We start from the raw sequence: 25,407 nt of genomic DNA, 5'->3' as shown, positions 1-25,407 counted from the left end.
TTCCTCATCTAAAACATGCCTTGATTCTTTCATGCAAGTTTCAGAATTCCCTTAATCTCCTGTGGCAATGATGCACCTGTGCAAAACGCCTGTGTGCGTAACTAATGTTGCAATTTTGGTGACCAATTGAATTGAGTCTAACCAGACTATGAGGCGAGAAAACAATCTTGGAGTATTCAGTTAACCTAGCTGTTATGTGTTTGGACGGTGGGAGGAAACTGAAGTACCTGGAGAGAGCCCACATAGACACGGGAAGAACATGCTAACTTCATACAGAAAGACCTTGTGCTGCAAGGCAACAATACTACCAAAAGGTCCATTGTACAACCCCTCCCTAACCTTGGTTGATAAGGCAAAAATGACTCAAAAAATGTCTTGGGTAACGCAATGAGTTTTACTACGTCTGTCATTATAACACTGTTTGTCGGGGTTTGCTCTACTTCCGCATGGGGGTGGAGCCGGTAACATGTCAGCTCCTAAATATGGCCAGCCAACTACAGGAGCGAGCACCCTTAAAATCTAAAGAGGCCCCAAATTAAACTGTGCTTAGAGCCTCATACATCCTTGGACTGGCTCTGTTCTCTAATATAAATGTTAGTTAATTATTAGTCTCTAACATTATCTAATCCCTTAGATTTAGCAGCCTTTTTATGTCTAGATCATTTATTGGTTAAAGCTAACAGGCGTTACATTATGAGTAAAAGTCTTACAAAAGTCATACAAAAGTTAAAGTTGTGAGGGATGATATCTGCTTCTTTCAGTATTAGGCGTGAGATTGGCAGGTGCCCAAGAAAACTACATTTCCCAGGGTGCTCCGGTTCAGCGCAGACCTGCCCCCCTTCGTTTGAATGGCAAGTTGTTTGTTTCACTCCGACCAGCTGCTAACTATTCCAGTCGGTGAGCAAACATGGGGAGCAGCGTACCTTAGCGCAAAAAGCTACTGCAGAAATGCTAAAGAGTCCCTTCCGCTTTCATGGGTTTTCTTCAAAATAAAAGTACACTAATAAAGCGCGTGAAATTACGTAGTTATCCAGCCACCAAGTTACTAATGATTGTAATGAAGAAAAGTACAACAATTAGGTCACCACTTTATCTAATTGTTGTTTCCATTTTTGTTTTTATATACAATTTGTATCATTTGGTCTTGCACTTTGTACTTTATTTTGGTTCAGTTGCTATTGTTTGTGTGGTTTAGATGTTTCAAAAATAGGAATTTCTGTCATACATTAACAGAATGTCATCAGAGACTTCAGACTTACTGTAATACAGACAGCTATAGGAAAAATTTCATACACACAACCATAATTATCTACAACAACTTTTTGATTAAATTTAAATGTATAGGTTACATTTAGTATCCATAATGAAGTTTTTATTTTCTAATTAAATATTTTTGAATTAAAGTACAACATGGTTGCTGTCGATAGCATAAAGCTAAAAGTTACAGAAACTAACTTTAAATTTTTACTTTTCATTGTTTCTAATTAAACCAAACATCAATCTGTTTGACTTTTCCCCAACTTTCCAAGTATAGACGGAAAACATCATAAGAACTTTAACAATTGGGAAACAGTTGAAAATTACATTTTCAAGCAGCAGTTGTAACTGTTTAATTGGCTTACTGCCAGCTTAAAAAAACTGTTATTTTTAATAACTAGCTGGTTATTTTTAATCATAGTTAGTTATGTAATTACAGTGATACTGATATAGCTCCATTTGAATTTAAAAAGCTTTCTTGGTTAAAAATTGTATTGTAAGAATTGTAATCTGTTCATTTTTGTATTTAAGACCAGATGCTAACTTTAGCATATATTCTATTTGAGAGTCTGACAAAAAGAATATATTTATTTTAAAGTGAAGTAAAGTATTTAGGTACTACCTGGTTAATCGGTTTACATAAACAACCCAAAATGATTAATTTGACGTTTTATTACTGAAACATGTTCACTGTTGGGTAATTTGAGCCGCTTTTACTTTGAAAAGCACCGAGCGGAAATGATATGGGGTTCCGCTGTGGGTTTGACATTAGGTCCGGGTTTTACCTCAGCTTTCTTTATTCCACCCTACCTCCCCGTTTCTTTCCCTGTTTAATGCGCCCCAGCCTGCCGTATGTGTCTATTTATTTATTTATGCTTTCTGTCTCACAGTATTTAGTTGTTTTGTTTTAAGTTTTAGACGTTCCTCCAATGAGAAGGCGTAAAAGATGGAGCTTCATATTTTAGAGCACAGCTTGAAAGTGGCGAGTATAGAGAAAGAGGGGATCGAGATTTGCACCCATGGATTAATAAAACTCGCCTTCCTGGCCTCCAAAACAAGGTAGGCAACTTCAGAGTGGTGTTATGCGTGTAAAACTGTTTTCATGTGTGTTTTATGTGCTTTTCCTGCTGCTGCTGATGACCTAGCCAGCAAACACCGGGGGTTGCATGTTAAACGGTGTTTATTGGAGCTGCAGCTCGCTCCTGGAGTTGTGTTAATGCTCCAAACATGCTGCTTTTAGGTGTTGTTGTCAGAGCAGCTCACAGTTTCAGGGCCTGTCCGGCTTGTGGAGGGTTATTCCGAAGCTTTGTGGATCGACGCCGGTGTTGATGTTTATGTTGTTGCTTTCTTGCTCCTGTCAGGGTAATTTTAGCCCGATCTGGCAAAGTTCTGCATGCAGATGAGGGCATTTTAAAGGCGGAAACTTTTAATGTAGAAGATCCGGTTGTCATGGCCGTAAATGGCAGGATGCGGGCCCTGGGTAAAAGCTTGTTTTGGTGCCCTACCCCTAGTTGCTGCTGGTATACAAATAATGTTATGTTGGCTTTTTTATATGTCCAAATAAAGCTTTAAATTCCTTATGCAACCCACCAATACCGAGTTATTAGAATCAAATTATGTAAAGTATGTATAGAAATAAAGGATGCAAGCACGAGTGTTTTTTAAAAATAGTATAACATGAGTTAAAAAAAATCATAAGGCTAAAAATATAGCTTAATGACTTGAAAATTGAATAATGGTCAAAGAAATTGAAATAGAAAATGAATAATTTAATTATATTAACCAGTCCAAAAGTGATGATTGTTCAAAAATAATTAATAAAAGAATAATATGTTTGTCAATAGTAATTCCACAAACTGACTTTCTTCCTTCTTTAAAATGTTCTGCTTCATTCATTGCTAAGCAAGTAAAAAAATATCACAATAAGTCAGACTATTTTGGTGAGCATGATGCGATAAATCGGTGATTTATCGCATCAGTTTATATATCATATCTTTCTAACATTAACAACCATTCTTGATCAAATTTTTTAAACTGAAAAAAATGCTATATTTTGGACTATAGATTGAACATACTTTAGTATTTAACATTTATGTCTGTAAATTGTCAATATAAAATGTGTTCTAAGAAAACAATATTTTTGATATCTTGTCAAATTGTCATCATTAACAGTTACATTTGTAAAGGTGATCATTTTCTGACTTTTATTGTATTTCTTGTTCCAGGTTTTTAAGGAGTTTGGTTTTCATTAAAAGTTGAACATATTTTTTCTTATTTTTGAAAAAGGCCAACTTTTCTGTCAGTGTATTTAATTGTGGACATTTCATTTTTGAAGTAATATGTTTTTCTAGCAGAATTAGGACTATTATAAGTCAGTTAACTAATACTTATTATAATAATTCATTAACTATCATTTGTTGAACCCGCCATGGCATTACATAAGAACATTTTTAAATATTGCCATCTTTTTAGTTATTTTCTGTTAAGATTTTCCCAGGTTTCAATGTAAACAAACCCGAGAAACATTGTGGCTAACTTGGCTTTTAATCTGCGCTCTCGCAGAATGTTGCAGAAAACCTTTCCAACACCCATTCATGAGAGTAATAGTACTGATTTTTACTTCTGGTTCTGTTGTGGCTGGTGTCTTGTAATTACCTCTCTGTCCTTCTGTGTGTCCCAGATAAAACTTGGTGCTGCTGTGATTAAACGCTGATAAAACACAATCCCATAACGTAATCTTTACCTGACGGGATCAAAACTGCCTGAAGTTGCATTGTAGCCACAAGCTGTTAGTATTGATTACAGTTTGGGGACCAATAATATCTGAAGATTTATCTTTCTCAGCTGATCTAATCAATCGTTATCTCAAACTACTTATGCTAGCAACATTCTCCAAAGAGCAGTCTGTAAGATCAATCAACCAACCGATAAGACTTTATTTTTTGGAGCACTTTTTGTGTAATCAAACCTAAGTCAAAGAGCTTTGTTCAAGAAAAAAAAACCAAGAAAAATGGTAAGTTACAGGTGCAGTATGTAACTTCTATAAAAATGTTTTCTTTATTGGTAAAAACTGTCAGCATGTTGTGAGACAGATAATCTGTAAAAACATGGGTCCTCACTGAGCTATTATTGCTGTCTGAAGAAATGTACCACTCTTGACCAAAAACAACCAATCAGAGCCAGGAGGAGGGTCTTACCTCTGACAATCAAACACATGTACCTGCTGCTAAATGTGCTAATGATAGCGAAACAACTTACTATTAAAGACAAACATTTATCTTCCATCATCGGTGGCTTTCCAACTAGCCTTAGCGTTCATGACTTGCTGTGCTAGTTGCAGCGTACCAGAGAGCAAGGGATGAGCAGCAGCACAAAGAAGTGATTGACAGCGCTAAGACCTGCCTCCTGGCTCTGATTGGTTGTTTCTAGATATCACTGGGAGAAGGAAGGGGAGCTCAGTTTTTTTTTCCCGCACAGATTGTCTCTCATATCAAACTTACAACATGGTAAAACCTATGGAAAATAATATATTTTTAATAAAAGTTATATACTGCAGCTTTAATAAGAGTTTGGAAATATTCATATTTGCTGACTTTTTTCTTTCTCCCATTGTTTAAATTTTATCTCTTTTTCTTTTTTTTTCTTCTTTTAACTCCCTTGTATACTTTCTGCCATCCTTCATGTCTTTTTTCTTGGGTCTTATCTTCTCTCATTGTGTCCAACTTTCTTTACTCCCTTTTTCATTGTTTCTTATTTTCATATCTACGTCCTTCATCCCTTCCTTGTGTCCAATCCTCCTTTCTTCTGTCTTTCTTTCCACTTTCATAGCAATATTCCCAATTAAACCCCATAATTTAAACCCTCCTTTGTGCCCTATGATTAATATACAAATACCTATTGGCAATGGTTTTATTGCCAGCTTCCTTGATTTCTGATGTTTCAGACAGGAAGTAAAGAAGTGTTTTTGCATTTTTTTAAAAATTGATATTGATTCTCATATTAAGTCACTGCAGTTAAACAGGCCGGGCTGCCTGAAATAAACTGGAAAAACTAACCTTTGCAACATGTGATAAACTATAAACAATGACCACTTGTTTTGCAACCATGAGCACTTGATGCTCTCTGGAGGTCATCTTCCAACTTTAATTTCCACTGCATTTCAAATGGTAACCACTACTTTTTGGGAGTTTTGTGAAATGTGTAGTCTTTCCCCATTATATTTAGGGTTTTTCATATGATAAAGATACAAACGTCAGTGTATTTTGTTGGGATTTTATGTAATTGACCAGAGGTGTCCAACTCCGGTTCTCTGGAGCTTCTTGCTTGCAGCTGGATGCATCCCTGCTCCAACACACCTGAACCAAATGAATGGCTCGTTACCTGATGAGGGAATTGGGCTAACCTGCTAGCTTAACAATTAGCTTCACTTTTGCTGGAAGAACAACCTTTTTTTCTGCATCAAAAGTCCGCCTCCTGTAGAAGAACTACTTTAAAAACTTATTTTCTTTACATATGAGCATTAGTTAAATTTGCAGTTTGCAAAATCACATGTCTTAGCACTTGTATGTAATAAGAGAGAATTGGCAAGCTATAGGAGCGTGTTTTAAATATGGCCTATTATGCTTCCTTGAGCAGGTTAGGATAGATCTATGGCCTATACAAAACATGTTGATTACATTTGTTGCACAAAATAATTCTGTTAATGAGATTTAAGTTCTGCCTATTTTGAGCTCCTTACTGTTGCTAGATGTAACTCAACAACAAAGCACTTTTCCAGCAGCCATTGTACAGCACATTCAGTAGTAAAACCAGCTGGCCAAGAGTACTGAAGCCTTGGGTTTCTATGTGACGGGCAGCGCCTGCTAATTTGTGATGTTACATCTGGAAGGTTTTTGAAACGGCACATTTTCCAGACATCAAAAAATAGATGAGTGCTTCTTATTTGCTTGTTTTTAAGCATTTGGGTTGTTTTTAGAAGCAGTAGAGACCCAAATGGAAGTATTAAAACATGCAAAATGAGAATTTTACATAATAGGCCCGCTTTAAGTAAATAATTTTTTAATGTTGATTTTAAAGCAAATACTAGATCCACTGGGAGATTATTTCACATAAAGCATTGGGAAAAATGTATTTTAAGTGAAATACTCTCCTTGTGGATCTGGCACTTTTTCATCAATATTAAGGAATTATTTACTTGAAACAAGCTCCTATAAATAGCTGAAAAGTTACTTGTTATTGGTGTCTTATTTCAAGTGTACTGAGGTATTTTCACTAGATACTAGACCAAAAACACTTGGTAGGATTTTGTTTTTGCAGTATGTAAGTTGAAAGACAAGACAAGAACATTTCTTGAACAAAGTCAAGTTCCTCCCATATGAGACTTGATGTTTGGGGCCATTTTTTAAGTGATTGCATGCAGCTGGCAGCCATCCAGAAAGGATTACATAAGTTCATATAATTTGACTGCAGGGCCCGAGTTTTCATTGGTTCTCACTGGATTTTTTTTTTGTTGTTTTTCCCTGTTGTTCCACTGAGGCACCAATGTTGAAGTGGCTCCTCTTTGATGAGCCTCTTCAAGTGTTTTCTTTCATCTTTAGAGAACATACAGTCTGTTTTTGCAGATATTGATTTGATTTTTTTTTTTTCAAATCTGCGGTTAAGAATTGAAAATCCAGTTCGTCTTTTTTTTTCTTCTTTGAACCCATTCACAAAATGAAATCTAAAAAGATCATGGACAAGTCTTTAAGTGCTGCTCTTTCAAAGGAACACAATGGAAACTCAGCAGCAGGTGATTACAGAAAGAAGAAGAAAAGTGCTATGTTTTTCTGCTGCTGTTTGCAGCATCTTATTTTACTCTTAAACAAGCTTCCACTCTGTTCTGTTACCTGCTGATCCTCCTAATGCAGGACTCCTCTTGGCCAAAACCTGAATAAGTCTGAGCAGTTCTTCTTCCTCTCAAATATAAATGTAGTAATGTTTAGTTTCAAAAGATTTGCAGCGTTGTCATGAAATATTTGCACAAACTTTTTGCAATAGAATTACATCAAGAGAACAAGGATTATATTTTCTTTTTTGGGGGGGGAGATGCTATAAACTAGATTTGGACTTTTTTTTGGCTGAGATGATTGTGATGAATCAATTATTGAAATAATTACTAATTTACTAATTAATTTCAGGACTCAAAAAATTTCAATTTGTTGAAATAACAACATATTCAGAGCAGTAATTAAGCCAAAAAGGCTTCTTTAGGACACTTGTTGCAGAAAAAGTGTGATTTATTTATTTTTTTTAATTGCTGCGGGGCACAGAGTGACTGGATATCTTATTGAGTTTAATGAGATTTATTGATGCTTTCTGTATGACAGAAATGTGAGGAGAACATGAATTTAAATAATTTCAACAACACTTTACATTTTGGAGATTTTCACATATTAACAGTGATTTTGCTACTATAAATCCAAATTCCCATGAGAAATTTTATATAACAATAAATTATGCTTTTTTTAAATTTTCCCCTCAATGTATTGCTTACATTTTTTTTAAAAAATCGTTCTAAAACCTTGTGTAAAAATATAAATATTATTTAATTTATCCCTCAAGTGAATCCAGATGGTTTAGTGAGCAAAGACTAACCTTATTTAGTGGGATTGAGGTAAAGTATGATCATTTGTTTGTTAAAAACTGGCGAAAGCTTCCTGAATCTTTCGCCAGATTCAGGGAAAGATTCTGAAAAGCGTGTTGAAAAACTCCATGAGATAAATGTTTGATCTGGATTCTGGCTCGGTACCGTCCCGGCCGCTGACGAGTTCAGAGCAGCTCCTGGAAGATAAAGATCCTGATTACTGTCAGGCGCTTGGAGCATGACTCCAAATGAATGTCAGCACCTCTGCAGAATTGGCAAATCACTCGATACGACTTAACAGCTTCAACAGAAGAATGTGTCCTCAATTTGTTTCTCCCAGAAAGACCTGAAATAATACAGAAATTCATGCTTTAGTTACTTTTATGATATCATTTTATAATTTTTTTTAATGAAATTTATTTTTAAATGTTTTTTAAAATGTTTTAAATATAAAAAAAATATTTGCATTATTTTATGCATGGTATAATAAATAAAATTAGATATTTTTTATATAAATAAACTAATAATGTATATCTCACAGAAGTGATGACTGAAGTAAAAGCCACTTTTTGGAAATCATTTTTCATTTGTAGTTTTATTTATTTATTTATTTATTTATTTTAAAGCAGGAAAAGAACAAAACAAAAACACTATTAAAATCTGCTTTAAAAGCACCTGAAAGTACTGCATTTAGAAGTACTTTTTTTTTCTGTCTTAAATGAAACCATCCAAGTTGTTTTTTGCTGTTATTGTTTTTTAAAACTTTATTTTTAAATCCTTATTATATACTCCTGATGATTAAACTCTGTTTTGATCACTGTTCTCCACGGTGCGGTAATTGAACCCAGAGCTGTGAATCGTGTGTTTGGGGATCATTTAAAGCCTGCATGTGAAGTTCCTAACATGCTCACAGAGTGAGGCTTATGCAAGCCAGACGTGCAGCGGCCGCTTCCTCCTGAAGGCGAATGTCCAGCGTCTCTGCAGTGGTTCTCCTGTCTCGTATTAATCTGAACGCAGTCATGTCAAAGAGTAAACAAAGTCGTTAAGCAGAGCTCGCATTAATATGATAAAAGGAGAACGAATCTGCCCAGACCGGAGAGACAACGCTCGGTCCTCGTCGTCTTTAATGTCCCTGCTCGACAAAACAAGCCGCAAATCAGGGTGACTTGTGACGGCTCGTCTAATTCAACAAGGAAATGCGGCTTTTGTTCACAGGCAGAGCTGTTGGAGCCTCTGTGTTGATGTCTTTCTGTTCCTTCACACCGTTCAGACAAATATAAAGTGTAAATATTGAGCAGCAGGCCGGCGAGCAGCGAGGTTATCACCAGACTCATGTTGATGCTGTTTCCCTGTCTGGTCAGGGACATGATGAAAAATCTCTGCTTCTGCTGAAACATGGGTTAAAGTGAACAAAGTGCACTGAAAACAGCTTGTTTGTCACTTAGTCTTTATTGATTTTACATTATTTTAACATAGAAAACATGGGACACATTCAACTCCTTGCTGGGTAAAATTTACCTCTGTTATTTTTTATATAAATTCTCCTTTTTACCCATTTGAGTAGTTCGTAGTTTCAATTCTAAACATTTTCTCCACTATTGCAGTCTATTGGTTCCTTCATTTTCTCCAGTTCCTCATTATTGCTTTCTTTACCGCTATCACTAATGTCTAATATTACACTATTTAGATTATCTCACAAAGATTTAAACATCTATAAGCTCAGCTGGTGGTGAAGTCTAAAAAACTTAAACTACTCAAACAAAGGTTGTTTTACCTTCATATCATTTTCTGTTTGGCCTGTTCAGTTCTTCAGAACAATGGCCCCATTGAGCCATCTGTTGTTATATTTATAACCAGGATGTTAACATTCTCTCCCTGAGAACCACTGGTTTGCCCTCATTTGTTAAACCAAAATAAAATTGATTAAATGATCAAATTTATGTATTAAAAGCTTTGCCTTTTTTGTTGGGGATGCCTTGCATCTTTTTAGGTTAACTTCCCAGCTTATCTAATTCCTTTATGAATGCTTAAAACAGCTGAAGCAGCTCTAAGTGTTATAATAATATTTACCGGGGTTCTTTTTGGGGGGTTTTCTGTTTCAGATGCAAGTTCTTCAGTTTGACAGAGACTCCAGAGGACTACACTATCATCGTGGACGAGGAAGGATTTAAAGGTGGGCCTCTTTCTCTCTCTCTCTCTCTCTCTAAGGAAGTCGCCGTGGCAACCGTGGATGGGGATCACGTTGTGTTTTCTCTAATCGCGTCCAGCGGCGGCGACTTCGGCTGCCACTGTTTGAGCACACTCTGTCGTTATAGATGCGAGGCCAATTGGCCGGCCGCCGTTCTTTGCGGCCGGCTGAGTGAACGAACCCGTGTCATTACGCCGCCGTTTCCACAGTGACCCTCCTCGGTTACTCTGGAGACCACATGCTGTGTGTTGCATAACTGCTGCAGGTATTTTACACTGATAAGTGCCTCTGTGTGCGTGCGTGCATGTGTTTTGTTGGACTAAGAAACGAGGTGAAACTCAAGCAAGCCGTGTCAGATGACATCAAGTAAACAGAACACATGGTTCTGACCGGACCCTGACAGAACGCTGCCAGTGGTTACAACCAAGAGCTTTTTGTGATTTTTACTTTTTTTCCCTTCTTTTTATTGTTGTGTTTAAAGCTGCAATTAAGGATTATATAAGTAATCAATGATTCTGTCAATTGTTCTGGTTAATTGAATAATCGGATTAATAAAAAAAATTAGCATTTTGCAGATTTTCCATTTAACTGTTTACCTTTTTTTATGTTAAATTAGAAATACACTAAAATATGAAGATAAAATGATTGAATTTATTTTTGAATAATAAACATTTTCTTAGTGAACTCTTGATCATTTGTAGCAGAGGATGCCGTTAAAAAAATAATCAACATGTGAAAAGACCAGACCTTTCAGCTTGACTTATCTTAACGACTGGTCTATTGATTAATTTTTGAATTATTTTATAACATTTGCTAGAACTATGTAAATGTTTTTGCCAAGTTGCGAAAGTTTTGTGTATATTTTTGTACAGTTTTGGCTTACTGCTCTCAGAATGTTTTCTTTCAGCAGATTTCCTTTTTTGAGTCTGAATACTGAAGTTAATCATTAATCGATTACTCAATTAGTTTACAATTATTTCAAAAAACATATTTAATACGATTAATCGTTTCAGCCCTACTTGTGTTTCTTCAAACGATCATGCTCCACTCAAACTTTTCTGACTTTGAATGAAATTAGATATTTATAAAACACTTATAAGTGATTTAAAAAGTAAAACGTGTTAAAAAGCCGATTTCTGCACCAGTTTGGCCAGATATCCAAAATAAAACAATTATTTCCTCTGTCTGGATGCTCTGCAGCTGGAGGGATTTTTGCTCTTTCTTTTTTCTCTTTTACTTTCGGACACTTGTTATATGATGTAGCCATGGCAACAAGATGTTTTTAACAACCAGGAGCAGCTGGTGAACTTCTTGAAGCTCAAATAACACCTGAACTTTGACCTCAAATCCCAGAGGAGTTAAAAAAGGAGACTTGGATGCAGAGCAGGACCAAGGAGCTGAGAGAGGAGGAGGAAGTTCTCACCATGTCCCTGACTCCAAGGTCTTTCTAAACTAACAGCCAGACAGAGATTTTAAAGAGGAGTGGCAAAAGCAAATGAGGTGGATTAGCAGCACTTGGTGTCATCCAGAGCATGTTGCTATGGAAATGTAGTCTTCTCTGCCTTGAAATTGAGCTGTTGGCATGTCATCCAGCAACAGTCTTTAGTGCTACTGGAGATCCTTCTTGATCGCAGCATCATCAACCGGAACAACTCTTTGAAGATATTTGGATCATTTAATAATTCCTTCTGGAATTATCTTTGAATTTGAATTTAAATGAATTTTCTCAATCAGCTCTGACTCATGACTTTCATGTTTAAGTACAGAAAATCTGTAAAAAAAAAATTCTATCTTTTTGATTTAGCATTTATGTGTTGTCAGTAAGCAGACACTATCCATTCACTGCTGATCCAAACACATTGTTATCCACATATGACAATGCATTTTGCTTCAAAAGCTCGTTTTGTGCTGGTAAAATGTGTTTTTAAAGTACTTGTCTGCTTTGAGAAACAATAGATGGTTTTTGTAACATCTAAGGATTTCTGAGTTTTTATTGTGTGCAGGTGATTTCTCACCTGTTAGTCCAGTATAGACTCAATTTGAAAATTGCAACTTTTGCTACCTTTTCAACTGGTGCATTTCACTTTCGCAGGGCTCTGCGACGGCATATTGGGGCCATTCTATGTAGGGGTGGGAAGAGTACATTTCTAGCAAATCTAGAAACAAGGAAATTTCTGAACTTCTGAGTTTTAAAAGACAACTTTTGAAACTGAGAAATTCTGAGTTTTTTCTAGCAAACCTTAGACGTTTTAAACACAGAACTTTCCAAGCTTTTTTTCTAGAAAATTTCCTAGTTGTATTTTTAGCGGAAATTTACTCTTCCCTTTTTTTTTTTTATCTACATTGACCCTAAAACGTGTACTGCATTTTTAAACCCAAATCCTTAAAAAAAAAAAAAAAAACATGTTCCCCTCCTCTCCTCGCCTGCACCAAGAACCGCTGAAGGAAACGTCAAAACCCTCTAAAGACACTGAGCGCTACGTCCTTCTTCATAAAAAGCAAACAAAAAGGAGTGGCATCAGATTATAGCAGCTGTTGGATTTCTCTTTTGTTTCAGGCTAAAAGAACTCAACCCATTTCTCCGGCTAACGCTAGACTCGCGCGTCTGTTTTGATTGGATTTACCCAGAATGCCCTGCACTGTAGCCTGCTTCCTGCTTTTGGAGTGGTGTCCATGCCCAGGATAGTTTTTTTGAAAACGTCAGACTCCAACTTTTTCCACAGAAAGGATGAATAAAAACTCTTTCCCCCTCTTCCCCAGAGCTGCCTCAGTCAAATCTCATCAGTGTTGCCGATTCAACATGGCTGGCGCTCAATGTGGTTTCCGGCGGCGGCAACGCTTCCAGCTCGCAGCCTATCGGCGTCACCAAAATCGCCAAATCAGTCATCGCGCCATTGGCTGACCACAACATCTCTGTTTTCATGCTGTCAACGTATCAGACCGACTTCATCCTGGTGAGTGTCCTGTTTGACAGTCATAGTGCCGTTTCTTTTATTTAAGGGAAGTCAGATTCCATCGTAATGTTTTAAACTAAGCGATACTGATCTGTTGTTCCTCCGGCTCTATGAAGGGACGTTCAAGTTTTTATTCGTACTTTTGCTTCTTTCTCACTTATTGACGCCATGTTGGTTATGTAGAAAATGAGAATAGAGAGACCCAACATATTAGAGCTGCAGTGGAAGGAATTGACTTTGAAAACAGAATATGGAAGATGTATGAATTTTGAAGAAACTGTCTGAGACTTTGTTTTAATCTAAAAATTTCAGTTTTTTTAGTAGAGAAGTCCGTTTTTATGTGTAGTCAGAAATAAGTTTGGGTTTGATGTGATTCACTGAAACAAACTTCATCATTTTCATAAATATAACTTGTTTCAATTGTTTACGTCCAGATTGACAGCATCTGGTTTCTTCTGGTGCAGAATTATGACGCATGTCTCACATCTATGATGTAAAAGTCGAATAAGATGCGACATGAGCGTTTGTGCTCCAGACCCTTTGAAATCTATCGGATATTTATCTGATGTACTTCCACATATGGAAGTGGAACAAATCGGCGTTTTAAAAGATCGGAATTGGGCCGTTCAGACGGCGGTGAGAGAGTTGAATATATGTCACAGTTACCTACTGTGTGAATGTCGCCATCGTCTCCCTCTACAGTAATTGATGTATCCAAACATACTCACAAAGTTTAGTGGAAGGAAAAAAGTGCTTGAAAGAACCGGAATTAATCTAGAATTACTGTTTCTAGATTAACTGTTGATGCTGTTCTACTTTGAAATGCGTCTTTATTGCAGGTAAATAAAAAAATTTTAATCATCCATGGAACCAGCTGTGACGTCATCCCTCTTAGCCGCCAGTTTGGAGACGTTAAAGGAAACATTTGGATGCGATTAAGCAGATGATAATGATTTTGATTTAAACTGAACAGGTTGCCGTCACGTCATTCATGCTGGCATAAAGCTTGTTAGCTTTACGGCCTGCTGTAACTGTTGCATTATTTGTCTGTTATGCAACTACTGGCAGGCTGTTGTTTACATCCACAAAGCCTGCATGAAAAATAACAGTGGATGAGATGAGCCGATGACTGACTGTCTGATTTTTAAATTGGAAGGAAATCCTCTGGAGTATCCAGAGGGACTTTTTGTTTTTACTGCCTCAGTCCTGTGAAAAAACAAGGTCTGCTGACCCACTGCAGCTTCTGTTTTTTTTAAATGGAGGGGGGGATAACGACTGTGTGCGTTGATAATCTGTTATATAAAGAGGATCAGCAGCTCAGCTTCTTGGAAACCAAGGTACCGTACTGAGACCTGCTTCCTGTCTCCACTCTGCCTGCTTTACATAAAACAGACAAATGTTTACCGCAGCGTTCCTTAACGTCTGGCGTTGATTTACTGTAGATTTCCAACCAAATCTTTATGGAAACCAAAAAACAAATCGGATTAAGATCTGTTTTCACTGTTATGTTGCTTTGTGTTACGATTATTATACAAATCTAACCTAAAATGTCCCTACTGGATGTGATTGCATCATTTCATCTAGGAATAAATAAAAATTAAGTACAGAAAAGTCTTTAAATATGTTACTTATTCTATAATCTGAAACAAAAGTAGATTTTTATATGCATAAGACGCAAGAAGTTGGCCTGATCTATGAATATTAAGCAAATTTATACTGAATTACATTCAATCCCCTTTTTATTTGGGTATTTAATCCTCGTTTGGATCCTCAGACAGATTGTAAGTCCTAATCAGACTAAAATATTACTACTGAAAAATCTGAATTTGCCTGATTAAATATTTCTGCTCTATTGTTTGTGAAAATATAAGAAAACATGCCAGCCCTTCATACACACAGAAAAACTAGGTATTCTAATGTTTTTTGTGACTAAAGCATATTTAAATGCATTTTTAATGCTTTTTGAGGATAACTGATTGAGCTAAAACATATATTGGAACACAATAAACTAAATTATTCTGTTTTTGCCCGTTTTTAATGACACATTTTTATGGAGAAAATATTTAGTTTGCGAGTGCATTTACAAGCGGCAAATAAAAAAACAAACATCTGTTTTCAGAACCTGTAAAGCTGAAAATCAGTGAGAAGCCTTTAGTTACGTTAAGACTTGGTTAAAATAATTTAATCAACTTAATTGCAGGATCTGTAATTAAACTGCAATTTAATCGAGAATTGTATACTGTCAAAATAAGCAACATTTTCAATTTAAAAACAAATGTTTCCTGCTAAATTATTGAATAGACATATTAGCTCAACAACAAACCTATTATTTAGTTTATCCTACCATCATGGCTAACTCATTTTAGCACAACTTGAACAACAGCATTGTAGATTTTCATGCGTCATAAAGCAGTTAATTCTTCTTTGTGACGCCGAAATGAACTCGGGCAGAAGCGGCTTTGTCGCCGTTTGTGGACGCAGCTTGTGCGTCTGATTTATGGGCGTACCAGAAACATGTGAATACAAAAGTTAAACTTAGAACTTTTGTGTTTAAAAAAAAAAAAAAAGGAATTAAATGCAGTAACATTTTGTAGGCATCCATCCATTTTCTTATACCTTTGTCCCTCAGTGGGGTCGGGAGGGTTGCTGGTGCCCATCTCCAGCTGGCGTACCGGGCGAGAGGCGGGGTCACCCTGGACAGGTCGCCAGTCTGTCGCAGGGCAACACAGAGACACACAGGACACACAACCATGCACACACACACACTCACACCTAGGGGCAATTTGGAGAGGCCAATTAACCTGACAGTCATGTTTTTTGGATTGTGGGAGGAAACCGGAGTACCCGGAGAAAACCCACGCATGCACAGGGAGAACATGCAAACTCCATGCAGAAAAACCGGGGCTGGGAATTGAACCCAGAACCTTCTTACTGCAAGGCAACAGCTCTACCAACTGTGCCACTGTGCAGCCCCCATTTTGTAGGCATTAAAATCTAATTTATCAAAGTTAAAGCTTTAATGTCCCTGATTTAGTTTAAATCAATTTCATTAGGTTTTTTGGGGTTGATTGAAAATTATCCCAAACATTAGAAGAATATTTCGTTTTTGTAAGCACAGTTTCCAAGTGAAGGATGAGTTAAAGAAAATTAGTTTTCAGGACCTTTAATCTTCACCCCTTAACCTTAAGTCAAACTAAAGTTTTTGCAACTTTTTCTCTGAACTTCTTTGATGTTTTTATCTCCCCCACCCCATCAGGTCCGAGAGCGCGACCTGCCGATGGTCATGCACACTCTGTCTTCCGAGTTCACGTTGTTCCGGGTTGTCAATGGAGAAACAGTCGCCGCACACAATCTGGGAATCTCCAACGGATTTGTGAAGCCAAAACTTGGTAGTTATTTTTTTATTAGTATTTATTTTTTAAGCTGATCTCACCTAACCACTGATGTTTTGTCGTGTGTTAGTGCCCCGCCCCATCATTCACCCTCTGTCCAGCCCCAGCAACATGTTTTGTGTGACCAGCTTGGACCCAGACACGCTGCCCTCCGTCGCCACGCTGCTCATGGATGTCATGTTCTACTCTGGAGGGTAAGACGCTCACTACGCCATGGCCTCAACGCATCCTGAAAGGGTTCAACTCTGAAGATGATCAGGAAGAGAAGCTGTTTTCTGGAGCTCAGCCTAAACAGGAAGCTAACATGTTGCTACTTTTAGAACCAAAATTAAAAATCTTTTAGTCATTTGACCAAATCTGATAATAGATTGCCTGAATAAAACAATAAAAATAGATTAAGTGACTAAAACCACATTCTTTTCCAAGCAGACAAACTAAGAGAAAAAACAACCACATTTAAATTTCCTGCTTTGACTCTCAAATGTTCTCTATTGCAGTGAAACACCAGGTGCCTGAAATAGTTTCTATATAGACACATTTGATCAAATGTCTGTAAAATCTAAAGATATTAGTATACTTGAGGTATTATAGTCACAATAAAAAAAGTACACCTTCTTTCATTGAATCCATCTAGTTATAATAAAAAGTTATACATATTACTATTGCAATTTTATGATTACAAAGTGATATCATAGTTATACAATGAATACTATATATATGTATATAAACACTATAAAATGCATCTGAAAATCTAACATTGATGGCAACAAGTACGGTTTTATGGATCTGCTGTATCTTATTCACCTATCAAAGCTCCAGCAGATCTGATCTGTTTTACCTCTTTATGAACTGTACAATGGCTGCTGGAAAAGACGAGCGTTTAGTTGTTGAATTATCAACCAGAAACCACTTTCTTCATTCTTGCTGGTTTGTGCAGGAGGCTCTACTTCTGCTTTTCAAAGATGTATGGTTGTACAGTTGCGTGTCTGTTTGCAAGTTTAAACTTGAGTCTAATATTATTTGAGTCTAAACTCAACGTTGTCACTTTATTTTAATTTAAAGTGAAAAGACACCCTAAAATGACTCCTTCTGAAAATAGGCAGAACTGATCAGACTAAAATCTGATTATCTAAGAATGAGTTGGTGCAATGAAATGTAATATGTTTTGTATGGGCCATAGACCTGGCTACCTTTAGGCATGAAAACGATCTGGATGTGACCATAAGAAACGTTGAGTTCCTGAAGGTTTCAGTTTCTTCCCCAGGTCAAAAGAGGTCGGGGCGACCAGCGAGGACTCCAGTCACATCCGTTTCTTCTCCTTCTCGCTGATCGAGGGCTACATCTCGCTGGTCATGGACGAGCAGACGGCTCAGAGGTGAGCACAAATAAAACTTAATTATCTTTCTTTTTCCTTGAAGATCCCACGCTTGTTTCCTCAAGATGTTGTTTTTCTCCGCTAAAGGGGTCGTTACTTTTATGTCGGGGGAATAAATTCATGATTGCTATTTGAGGGGGTGATTAGCTTGTTGCTAAGCAATAACAAACCTCTTGGGTGGACGTGGTGTACTTAAATCACAGTGGGTGTCGTTCTGACTCATTCCTTCTCCACAGAGTCCCCCATTTTCTCTCCATGTACTCCCTCATTAAGCTTGGAGCAGAAAAGCATCCGGCTTCATGTCCCACCTCGTCCCTAACGGCCTAATCAAAGCCCGGCCATTCAGAACCAGAAGTGGACATGTCATTGATGTCTTAACTGAAATCATAACAGCGAAAAATAATTTTTTTTAAATGAGTCAAACGTTGGTTTGATTCAGGGTTCTGTAGCATGTAGGTCAGAATTGTCCTCATCTTTTCTGTAATGTGCTGCCTTAAAGGGACAGGTCACCTTTTTATCTTCACTTTACAGTTTCCTGGGTTTAACAAGCTGAAGAATCTACCCGTTCTTATTCTATCATTTCTATTTTAACCACTGAATATCTTCAATTTACCTTCTTATTTATTTGTGAAACAAGCCAAAAGTAAAAAAAAAAAAAAGTTTGGGTAATTAATCAATAGTTGAATATATTTTGTTTGATGGAATAATGAATATTAATGATGGTACAATATTAATGTAAATACACCGGATTTAACAAGATGCTCATTTCCATATTTCTATGAAGCAAACATGCCATACAAAATAACATTAACACAAATGAAATTACATAAATGTTAAGTTTATTCCCTGTCTCATAGGGAATGGAATTTCTGGACAATCAGTTGTTCATCAATCTGTCCATTTTTTTTCTAATCTATCAACCCTCTTGTATTTTTCATTACTTGCAGATAGATTTCTTATTCAGCACCTGGCCACTGTAGATATTTACAGTAAATGTTACATAAGCTAAGTAACTCAACCTTGTATTAAAAAAACTATATCCAATAAACCAAAAAGTTTTGTCCTGAATGCTGCAATTATATAGATTTTTTTTTCCTTCAGATTTAGGAGATCAAACAGCATCACTTGTGTGGCGTCGCTGTGCTCAAAAAAATCTCTTCCCCAGCCAGCGTTTAGTCTCCATGGCAACCAACAACCATACTTTCCTATGACTGGTGATTAGTAGAGACGACATTGAAACATCGCAGCTTTATTGTAGAAAGTTCCTAGATGAGGAAAAAATACATGAAGTTCCAGAAAATATTCAAAAGAAACCACATTTACCACCTGACATGTTTCGTCTTTATGATTTTATCTCACTTGCATATCTCAGATTTGATACCACAAAGAATAAATACAAAATGTAGTTTAATTTATTAAGGGAAAATTAGTTATTTAAATGTTAAGTCTTCTAAGCCTAATAACTGGTTGTGGTGTGTTTCCATAGCAACAACATCCATCAGGGCTTCATTTTTGTCAGTCTGGTTGTATTTAAGTAATTTCTTGTTTCTACAATTATCATAGTTAGCTGTGGATAGTAAAAAGCATGATAATTTTGATTTGAATTAATACATTATTCAAAATGGCTTTGTATATTTAGTCATTATTTTATCTAATTAAAATGTATACAGGGTGATCAGTTAAGTTTTTAACTGATTTTAGTGGTAAATGTTTAAATCTGGATTTTTTTCCAGTTCTAATCTGTCATTTCTTCTCTTCCAGGTTTCCAAACAACGTTCTCTTCACCAGCGCCTCTGGTGAGCTCTGGAAAATGGTTCGAATTGGAGGACAACCTTTAGGCTTTGGTGAGTTCCTGCTGTTTTATTTTGAAGGATTAGTTGACTTCCTGTAGCTCTCCTTAGTCTGAGAGCTACAGGAAGCTTCAATGGCTCCTAAAATTAACAATTTTAATATCCAATTAATCGGTTATTCTGGACAATTAATTGGATAAAGAAATTTAGTTGCATAAATTATTTTTTTGATATGTTCCTTAAATGAAAGTTGGGAATCGGTTGTGGATTATGGATTATCCACTGTAATATTTGCTTCTGGTTTTGTATTTTTGCACTTCGAAAACAATGCAGACCGTTTTTATCAACGTTGAGATGAAGAGTTGATTTTTTTCTGACGTGTTTTGCAGATGAATGCGGCATCGTGGCTCAAATATCAGAACCTCTGGCAACAGCTGACATTCCTGCTTATTACATTAGTACCTTCAAGTTTGACCACGCTCTGGTAGGAAAACCTTAGTAGTCAGTATCTTACATGCAGTAGACGAAACGCAATGCTTAGCTTTTGGTTGTTAGATGCTGTCTGTTTTTTTTTTTTTTTGTAAAATTTTCAGCTGAGTGCGGCAGTCTGCCTCTCCTCCTTCATCTGTTCAGTCGTTTTTATCATCTCTGCGTTCTTACTACCAGACAGTGTAAACTAGGTAACCTTATCTACTAAAACAAAATTTCTTGTTGTTGCTTCTCTTCCAGGTCCCGGAAGAGAACATCCAAAGTGTGATCAGAGCTCTGCGGACCGAGAGCACAGCGCAGTGAACGACCTTGTTTTGTTTTTTGTTGTTTTTCCCCAGTCATTTCGTTCAAACGTTTATCATTGCCCATAAAGTGCCAAGAGTGTGTTGGTGGGTTGCTGTGGATCAGCTCAGAGAAGAAGGAGGCTTCTGCTGCCATCACTGTTGTTTTTCTCCCTGGAGCCCCCTGCTGGCCGCCGGCCGCCACTGCTTTAGTTTGCTACACTTGATGTTTCTTTACCTCTAAAAGCTGCTTCCTCCCACCAGCACCATACTGTAAAACCTACTTCAATCCTCTCAAGGAAGAATGACGAATGTACTCCAAATCAAAGAAATATTCAGTAAGCTCTCCATCTCTCCCCTCCCCCATCATTTTCTCAGTGCCAATGTGCTTGAACGCCGAACCCAATGCCTTGTCTGACCGCTGCGCGTTTGCAGTGAAGGAGGCGGTTTCATAGTTAGACTTTTCATTTTATCTTTTAGTCCTTGTTAAACTGAACCAGCAATGACCTGACCTAGTCCTTCACACCTTATGGTTATTATGGGAAGTCTGGTCTGGCGACACATGAAGGAAATCTTAAGATGTGCTTTGGGATGTTTGGTGAATTCACACTGTGAGCAGCCTGGCTGATTTTAGAACTGTGACTCAAATGAACTTTTTTTTTTTTTTCTATCTTGAATTTAGCATTAATTACTCTTCGTAATCTAATAAATCAATATTTAAAATTGGAACCTAAAAGATTTGATTTCAGGTTTATATGAAACACTTTAAAGCACTCCATCATTATTGCACTGTTGTTGTTTATTGTAACAACAACAACATTTGGGAGCTTTACACCTCCCAAATGAAATATTTCACAAAACTTTGTCTCTAAAACCTAAACTGGTTTCTGGAATAACTTGTAAGTTAAATAACTTACAAGTTAGTTTTTTGATTTTAACAGAGATGCATTGTAACAAACCCGACGATTCTCACCAATTTGAAGTTATCAAAATTGTAGAAATGTATGGATATGTTTTATATCTTATTTCACTATTGACATAACAATTTGCATTCCCTTATATTAGCCAATCTGGAAAAAAATTCATCGCCGTAATGCTTCTGCTGGTTTCCATATGACGTCAGAATTATTATTCTGGGTCATATATTATTAAATATTATTTAATTTGTAACTATTTTGTTCAGTAGAGACATCTAATCGGAAAGAAAAAAAACATGTAAGGAAAAACTGCTAAGTAGCATGAGCACTGACCGCTCTATTAAGGAGCGTTAACACTCTTGAATAATAAAAAAAAAGGTTTAGAAAATGATGCCAAAATTATTTTTGAGATATTTAAACTCTGGATCTTGGTCCCTTCATGGAAACAGGAAATTCCAGCTGTAACTTGTAATTCCACTTCTTGGTAACATTCACCTTTTCAACTTGCTTTAGCCACCAGCTACAACAGTAAGAACCTGTTCTGATTTATCTGTTAAAGTTCTGATTTTAACTTTGGGTCTGAACAGGGAGAGAATCGGGCTCAGCACCTTCAGTTCTGCTTGAGTCCCCTGTGAAAACAAGAGCCTGACTTAAAATGATTTTTATTCATAAAACTGATGTCCAAATTACAGAAGTTCTCCAGCCAAGAACAAGCAGCTGTTTTTCCATTTCTAGCCAAAAGTTGGTCTTGACTGACTAAAATTTTAAACATTTTGATGAAATCCTGAAGTTGTTTTTGACCAGATTAGGAGAGAATACATTTTGAATACAGAAACATGAGTCAGCTTGAACCTCCATAGCATTAGATACAGAAACAGCCATTCATATGAGCCATAAAGCATCTGAAGCAAACCAAAATGTTTTTTTCTTCATTTAAATGAACAAAACTAAGCTTTCAATGATGCTTTCCTAATGCTTAAATCAACATTTTCACCAGAAACGGCTGGAAACTTGGCTATCTGTGCTTTTTCCCTTCCTGTCGGGTTTTTATTGTTGCAGAAAGCTGCAAAATAAAAACTTCACAGATTAATGCGTCCTTAAGGCATTGCACGATAATCTTTAAAAACTCCTTTTGATTTAAAAATTACTTAAAACAATTTTATAAGTAAATTATGTGCCGTTTAGCCAGTCAGACCAGTTTTAAAACTTCATTGTTGGGCCAATCAGTTGATCCTTTTTCAGTTGTACACTGCATTAAAAAAATCCTTCAACTATTATCAAGGGCTTAAAGAAGATAATTAGGACCACTGAATAAAAACAGAATTTTGAATTTAATCTCAGAATTTAGACTTTTTTTCCTGAATTCTTTGAATTCTAATTCTGCGTCAAAATATAAAAATCACTTGGCTGTTTCTTCCTTGTTTTAGAATTGTAAACGTTACCCACACTAAAAGCCTGTACCTAGAGTTGAGTTTTAAGACTAGATTTGGATAAAATTGCGCATAAACAATTCTGAGAAAAAAAGAAGTTAAAATTTTGAGATTAAAGTCAGAATTCTTTTTTTTAGCATCTCTAGTCCTCTTAAGTGTTTACACTTTAAAACCAACTGTTTCACCTCAGAACAAGCCAATAAAAACCTGCACTCTGTGATGTTTTTCTGATGCTGCTGTTGCTCACAGTGTGACGCCGCAGTGAGACTTGATGAATGGTGATCTACAGTCGTAATAAATTACTGAGCCACTTTGAAAATGTGCTGAACATAAGCTACGGTTCACAGGGGGAAGGAAGGCTCCTCTCCAACCCCTGGTGTCCATTTAGGTCTTGAAGCCGCCCCCCTCCGGCTCCAGTCTGCACTTTAACACAGGTCCCCCCCCCACACTGACCTGCTGTACTGATGTGAAACCAGAGAGGACTTCTCACTTCACGATGATTTTATCCACGTGGAAGAAGTTGTGACGATGTTCTCCCTGGCCTTCAGCCTCTGATCAGATTAGTAGAAATCATGTCTATCAGTGTTAAAACTCCAGGAAGGTAACTTTTGTTTTTCTGATTGCATTTCAAAGAAACATGTTAAAAGCTTTTCATTTGGAGCTTCTTGTGTGAAAACAAAATAAACGAGCTGTTTTTTTTTTTTTTTCTTTTGAGCCTCTGTGTTTTTACTTACCAGGTACAATCTGATTTTCAGAGCATCCAGGATTACTCATGGAGAGAAATAAAGAGATTAGCTTCAACTCTTGGTGATTTTACTGGAACTTTATGTAATAAATCAGCAAAGGGCTGAGGGATAAACGGATTTTAACAAATAATCCAATTTTTGGTTTTTAAAGATGTGATTTGTGGAAAATTTGGATTTTTTTTAATTTTTATAGTTCAGATTTCTCCAAGGCGGCCATCTTGTTTGTTTTACATCTTGCATGTTTTACAGCTATTTATTTGAACTTTAAATTCAGTAAACTTTACGACAAAATAAAGCTATGTTACCAGAAAACTGTTGTAATGCGAGAATAAAGTGTTAAAATGACCAGAATAGACATTTTTGGAGAAAATTGGAAAATTAATTATTCAAGCTTTTTTGCCATTAAAACTTTTTTTCCCCTCAATTTTAAGATGTTCTTCTGGTAAAATAAAATTTTTATCCTGCAAATATTAAGACACCGTTCTGATAATAAATTCTTATATATTTGCCCCAATACTCACAGAAAAGATGATTGAAATAAAAATCACTTGAAAATCTGTCCCAGATTTGTTCAAATCTAGAAGTGAATCCAGATAAAGTTCATAGGTCACTATAAAATAATTTTAAAACATCTAGATAAATCTATTCGCATTTTACCAAAATAAGGTGCAAAAAATTATGAGAGCAACTCAAGCAAAACCTTAAAGTAGAGTTGAGAAGCTACAATACAAACATTTTAACAGGAAAAGTGAAACTAAAGCATTGATTTTACCTTGCTAGCACCAATCTGTTGCTGATACCAACTTTGTATCAATATTACAAATATTTTGGATCAAGCCGCCCACCTCAAACTAAACAAAATTACTGTTAAACGTTTGTGCAGCAAAGACTTTTGTTTGTGCTATCATTTTAAAGATAACAAAATGACCAGAGGTCATCAAAGGTCAACCAGGCCCTCCACATGAACAGAATTTGGTGTGAATCAAATGGTATTGATCTCTGAATAACTTTATCTTTTTTTTTCTTAAAAATTATAGCAGCACAAATGAAATTTTTTGCTGTAAAATTATTCCTGAATCTTGTATTTTTCCCCAAAGTAATTGTCTAAATTTTCCAGAATGTTCAGTGACAGATTATTGTGTTTTGAACAGAGGAGCCGATAACTGCTGTAATTACACAGATATTTCTAATGTGGCTCTATGTGAGGCGAGGCATAAAACCAGGTAGCTCACCCGTCTCCTTCCTCCTGCTTCCTATGATGCGACTGCTGGGCTCACCTCTGACCTGACCTGAACAAAAAGAGGACGGCCAAGGCGGGGTTACAGGAGCCTGTATGGAGTGTCAGTGTTGTCCCACGTCATGATTGTCTTACCTCTTACATAATCCTGTGGATCGTCAGCAGAATCCCCCAGGTTCCTGCAGCTATTCAGCTGAAAGCACTGTGCTGAGGTCAAAGGTCACAGCTTCAAATCACATAGCAAACTTCCTCCATCTTTCTTCCAAGCACCAGACTTTCTTGGTCTTTATCAAAACTTTTTTTTCTTACGTTTTGGCCGTTTAGTTCATTTTCTGTCCAGTTCTTGATAAAAATAAAAATAACCACATTACAATCCCTGACAGAAGCATTCACATCCCTTCAACACTTTAGGAATTTGTACAGAATTCTACTCTGGTTCCACTTTGCTCTCAGTAGTTGTGTTTTCTCTGACCATTTATTTGTCATCACACATTTTGATAACTCTCGAAGATTTTTCTCATAATTTTACCTTCTCGTAAAGTTACATTTTTAGTACCATTAGTGTTACGACTATATTCTTCTAACTAAATCAAATTTCTTATAGCCCTAACTCTCTGTACAACTCACAGAAGGGATGAGTAAAACACAAGGAATTTTTTGAAAATATTTTCTGTCACTTGTAATATTCTTTTTGTAAAGAAAAGAAAAATTATTAAAATCAGATCTAGT

The 25,407-nt window shown here is 36.5% G+C and overlaps 1 protein-coding gene across 1 annotated transcript; it reads left to right on the top strand.

Annotated features, from left to right (window-relative positions):
• The first annotated feature begins 1,999 nt into the window (after positions 1 to 1,999).
• On the top strand, positions 2,000 to 23,402 carry castor2 (cytosolic arginine sensor for mTORC1 subunit 2). The gene is made up of 9 exons (XM_008428517.3): positions 2,000 to 2,316; positions 9,982 to 10,052; positions 12,828 to 13,021; positions 16,278 to 16,410; positions 16,484 to 16,607; positions 17,678 to 17,788; positions 19,550 to 19,632; positions 19,968 to 20,062; positions 20,308 to 23,402. Exons 1-9 carry the CDS (start codon positions 2,204 to 2,206, stop codon positions 20,368 to 20,370), a joined length of 987 nt encoding a protein of 328 aa, XP_008426739.2. The 5' UTR covers positions 2,000 to 2,203; the 3' UTR covers positions 20,371 to 23,402.
• Positions 23,403 to 25,407: the final 2,005 nt, after the last annotated feature.

This window comes from Poecilia reticulata, chromosome 14, assembly GCF_904066995.2.
Source record: "Poecilia reticulata chromosome 14, P_reticulata-male-v2, whole genome shotgun sequence".
In the NCBI taxonomy this organism is placed as follows: Eukaryota; Metazoa; Chordata; class Actinopteri; order Cyprinodontiformes; family Poeciliidae; genus Poecilia; species Poecilia reticulata.
The sequence above is the reverse complement of the archived record's forward strand: the minus strand, read 5'-3'. Positions and strand labels throughout refer to the sequence as shown.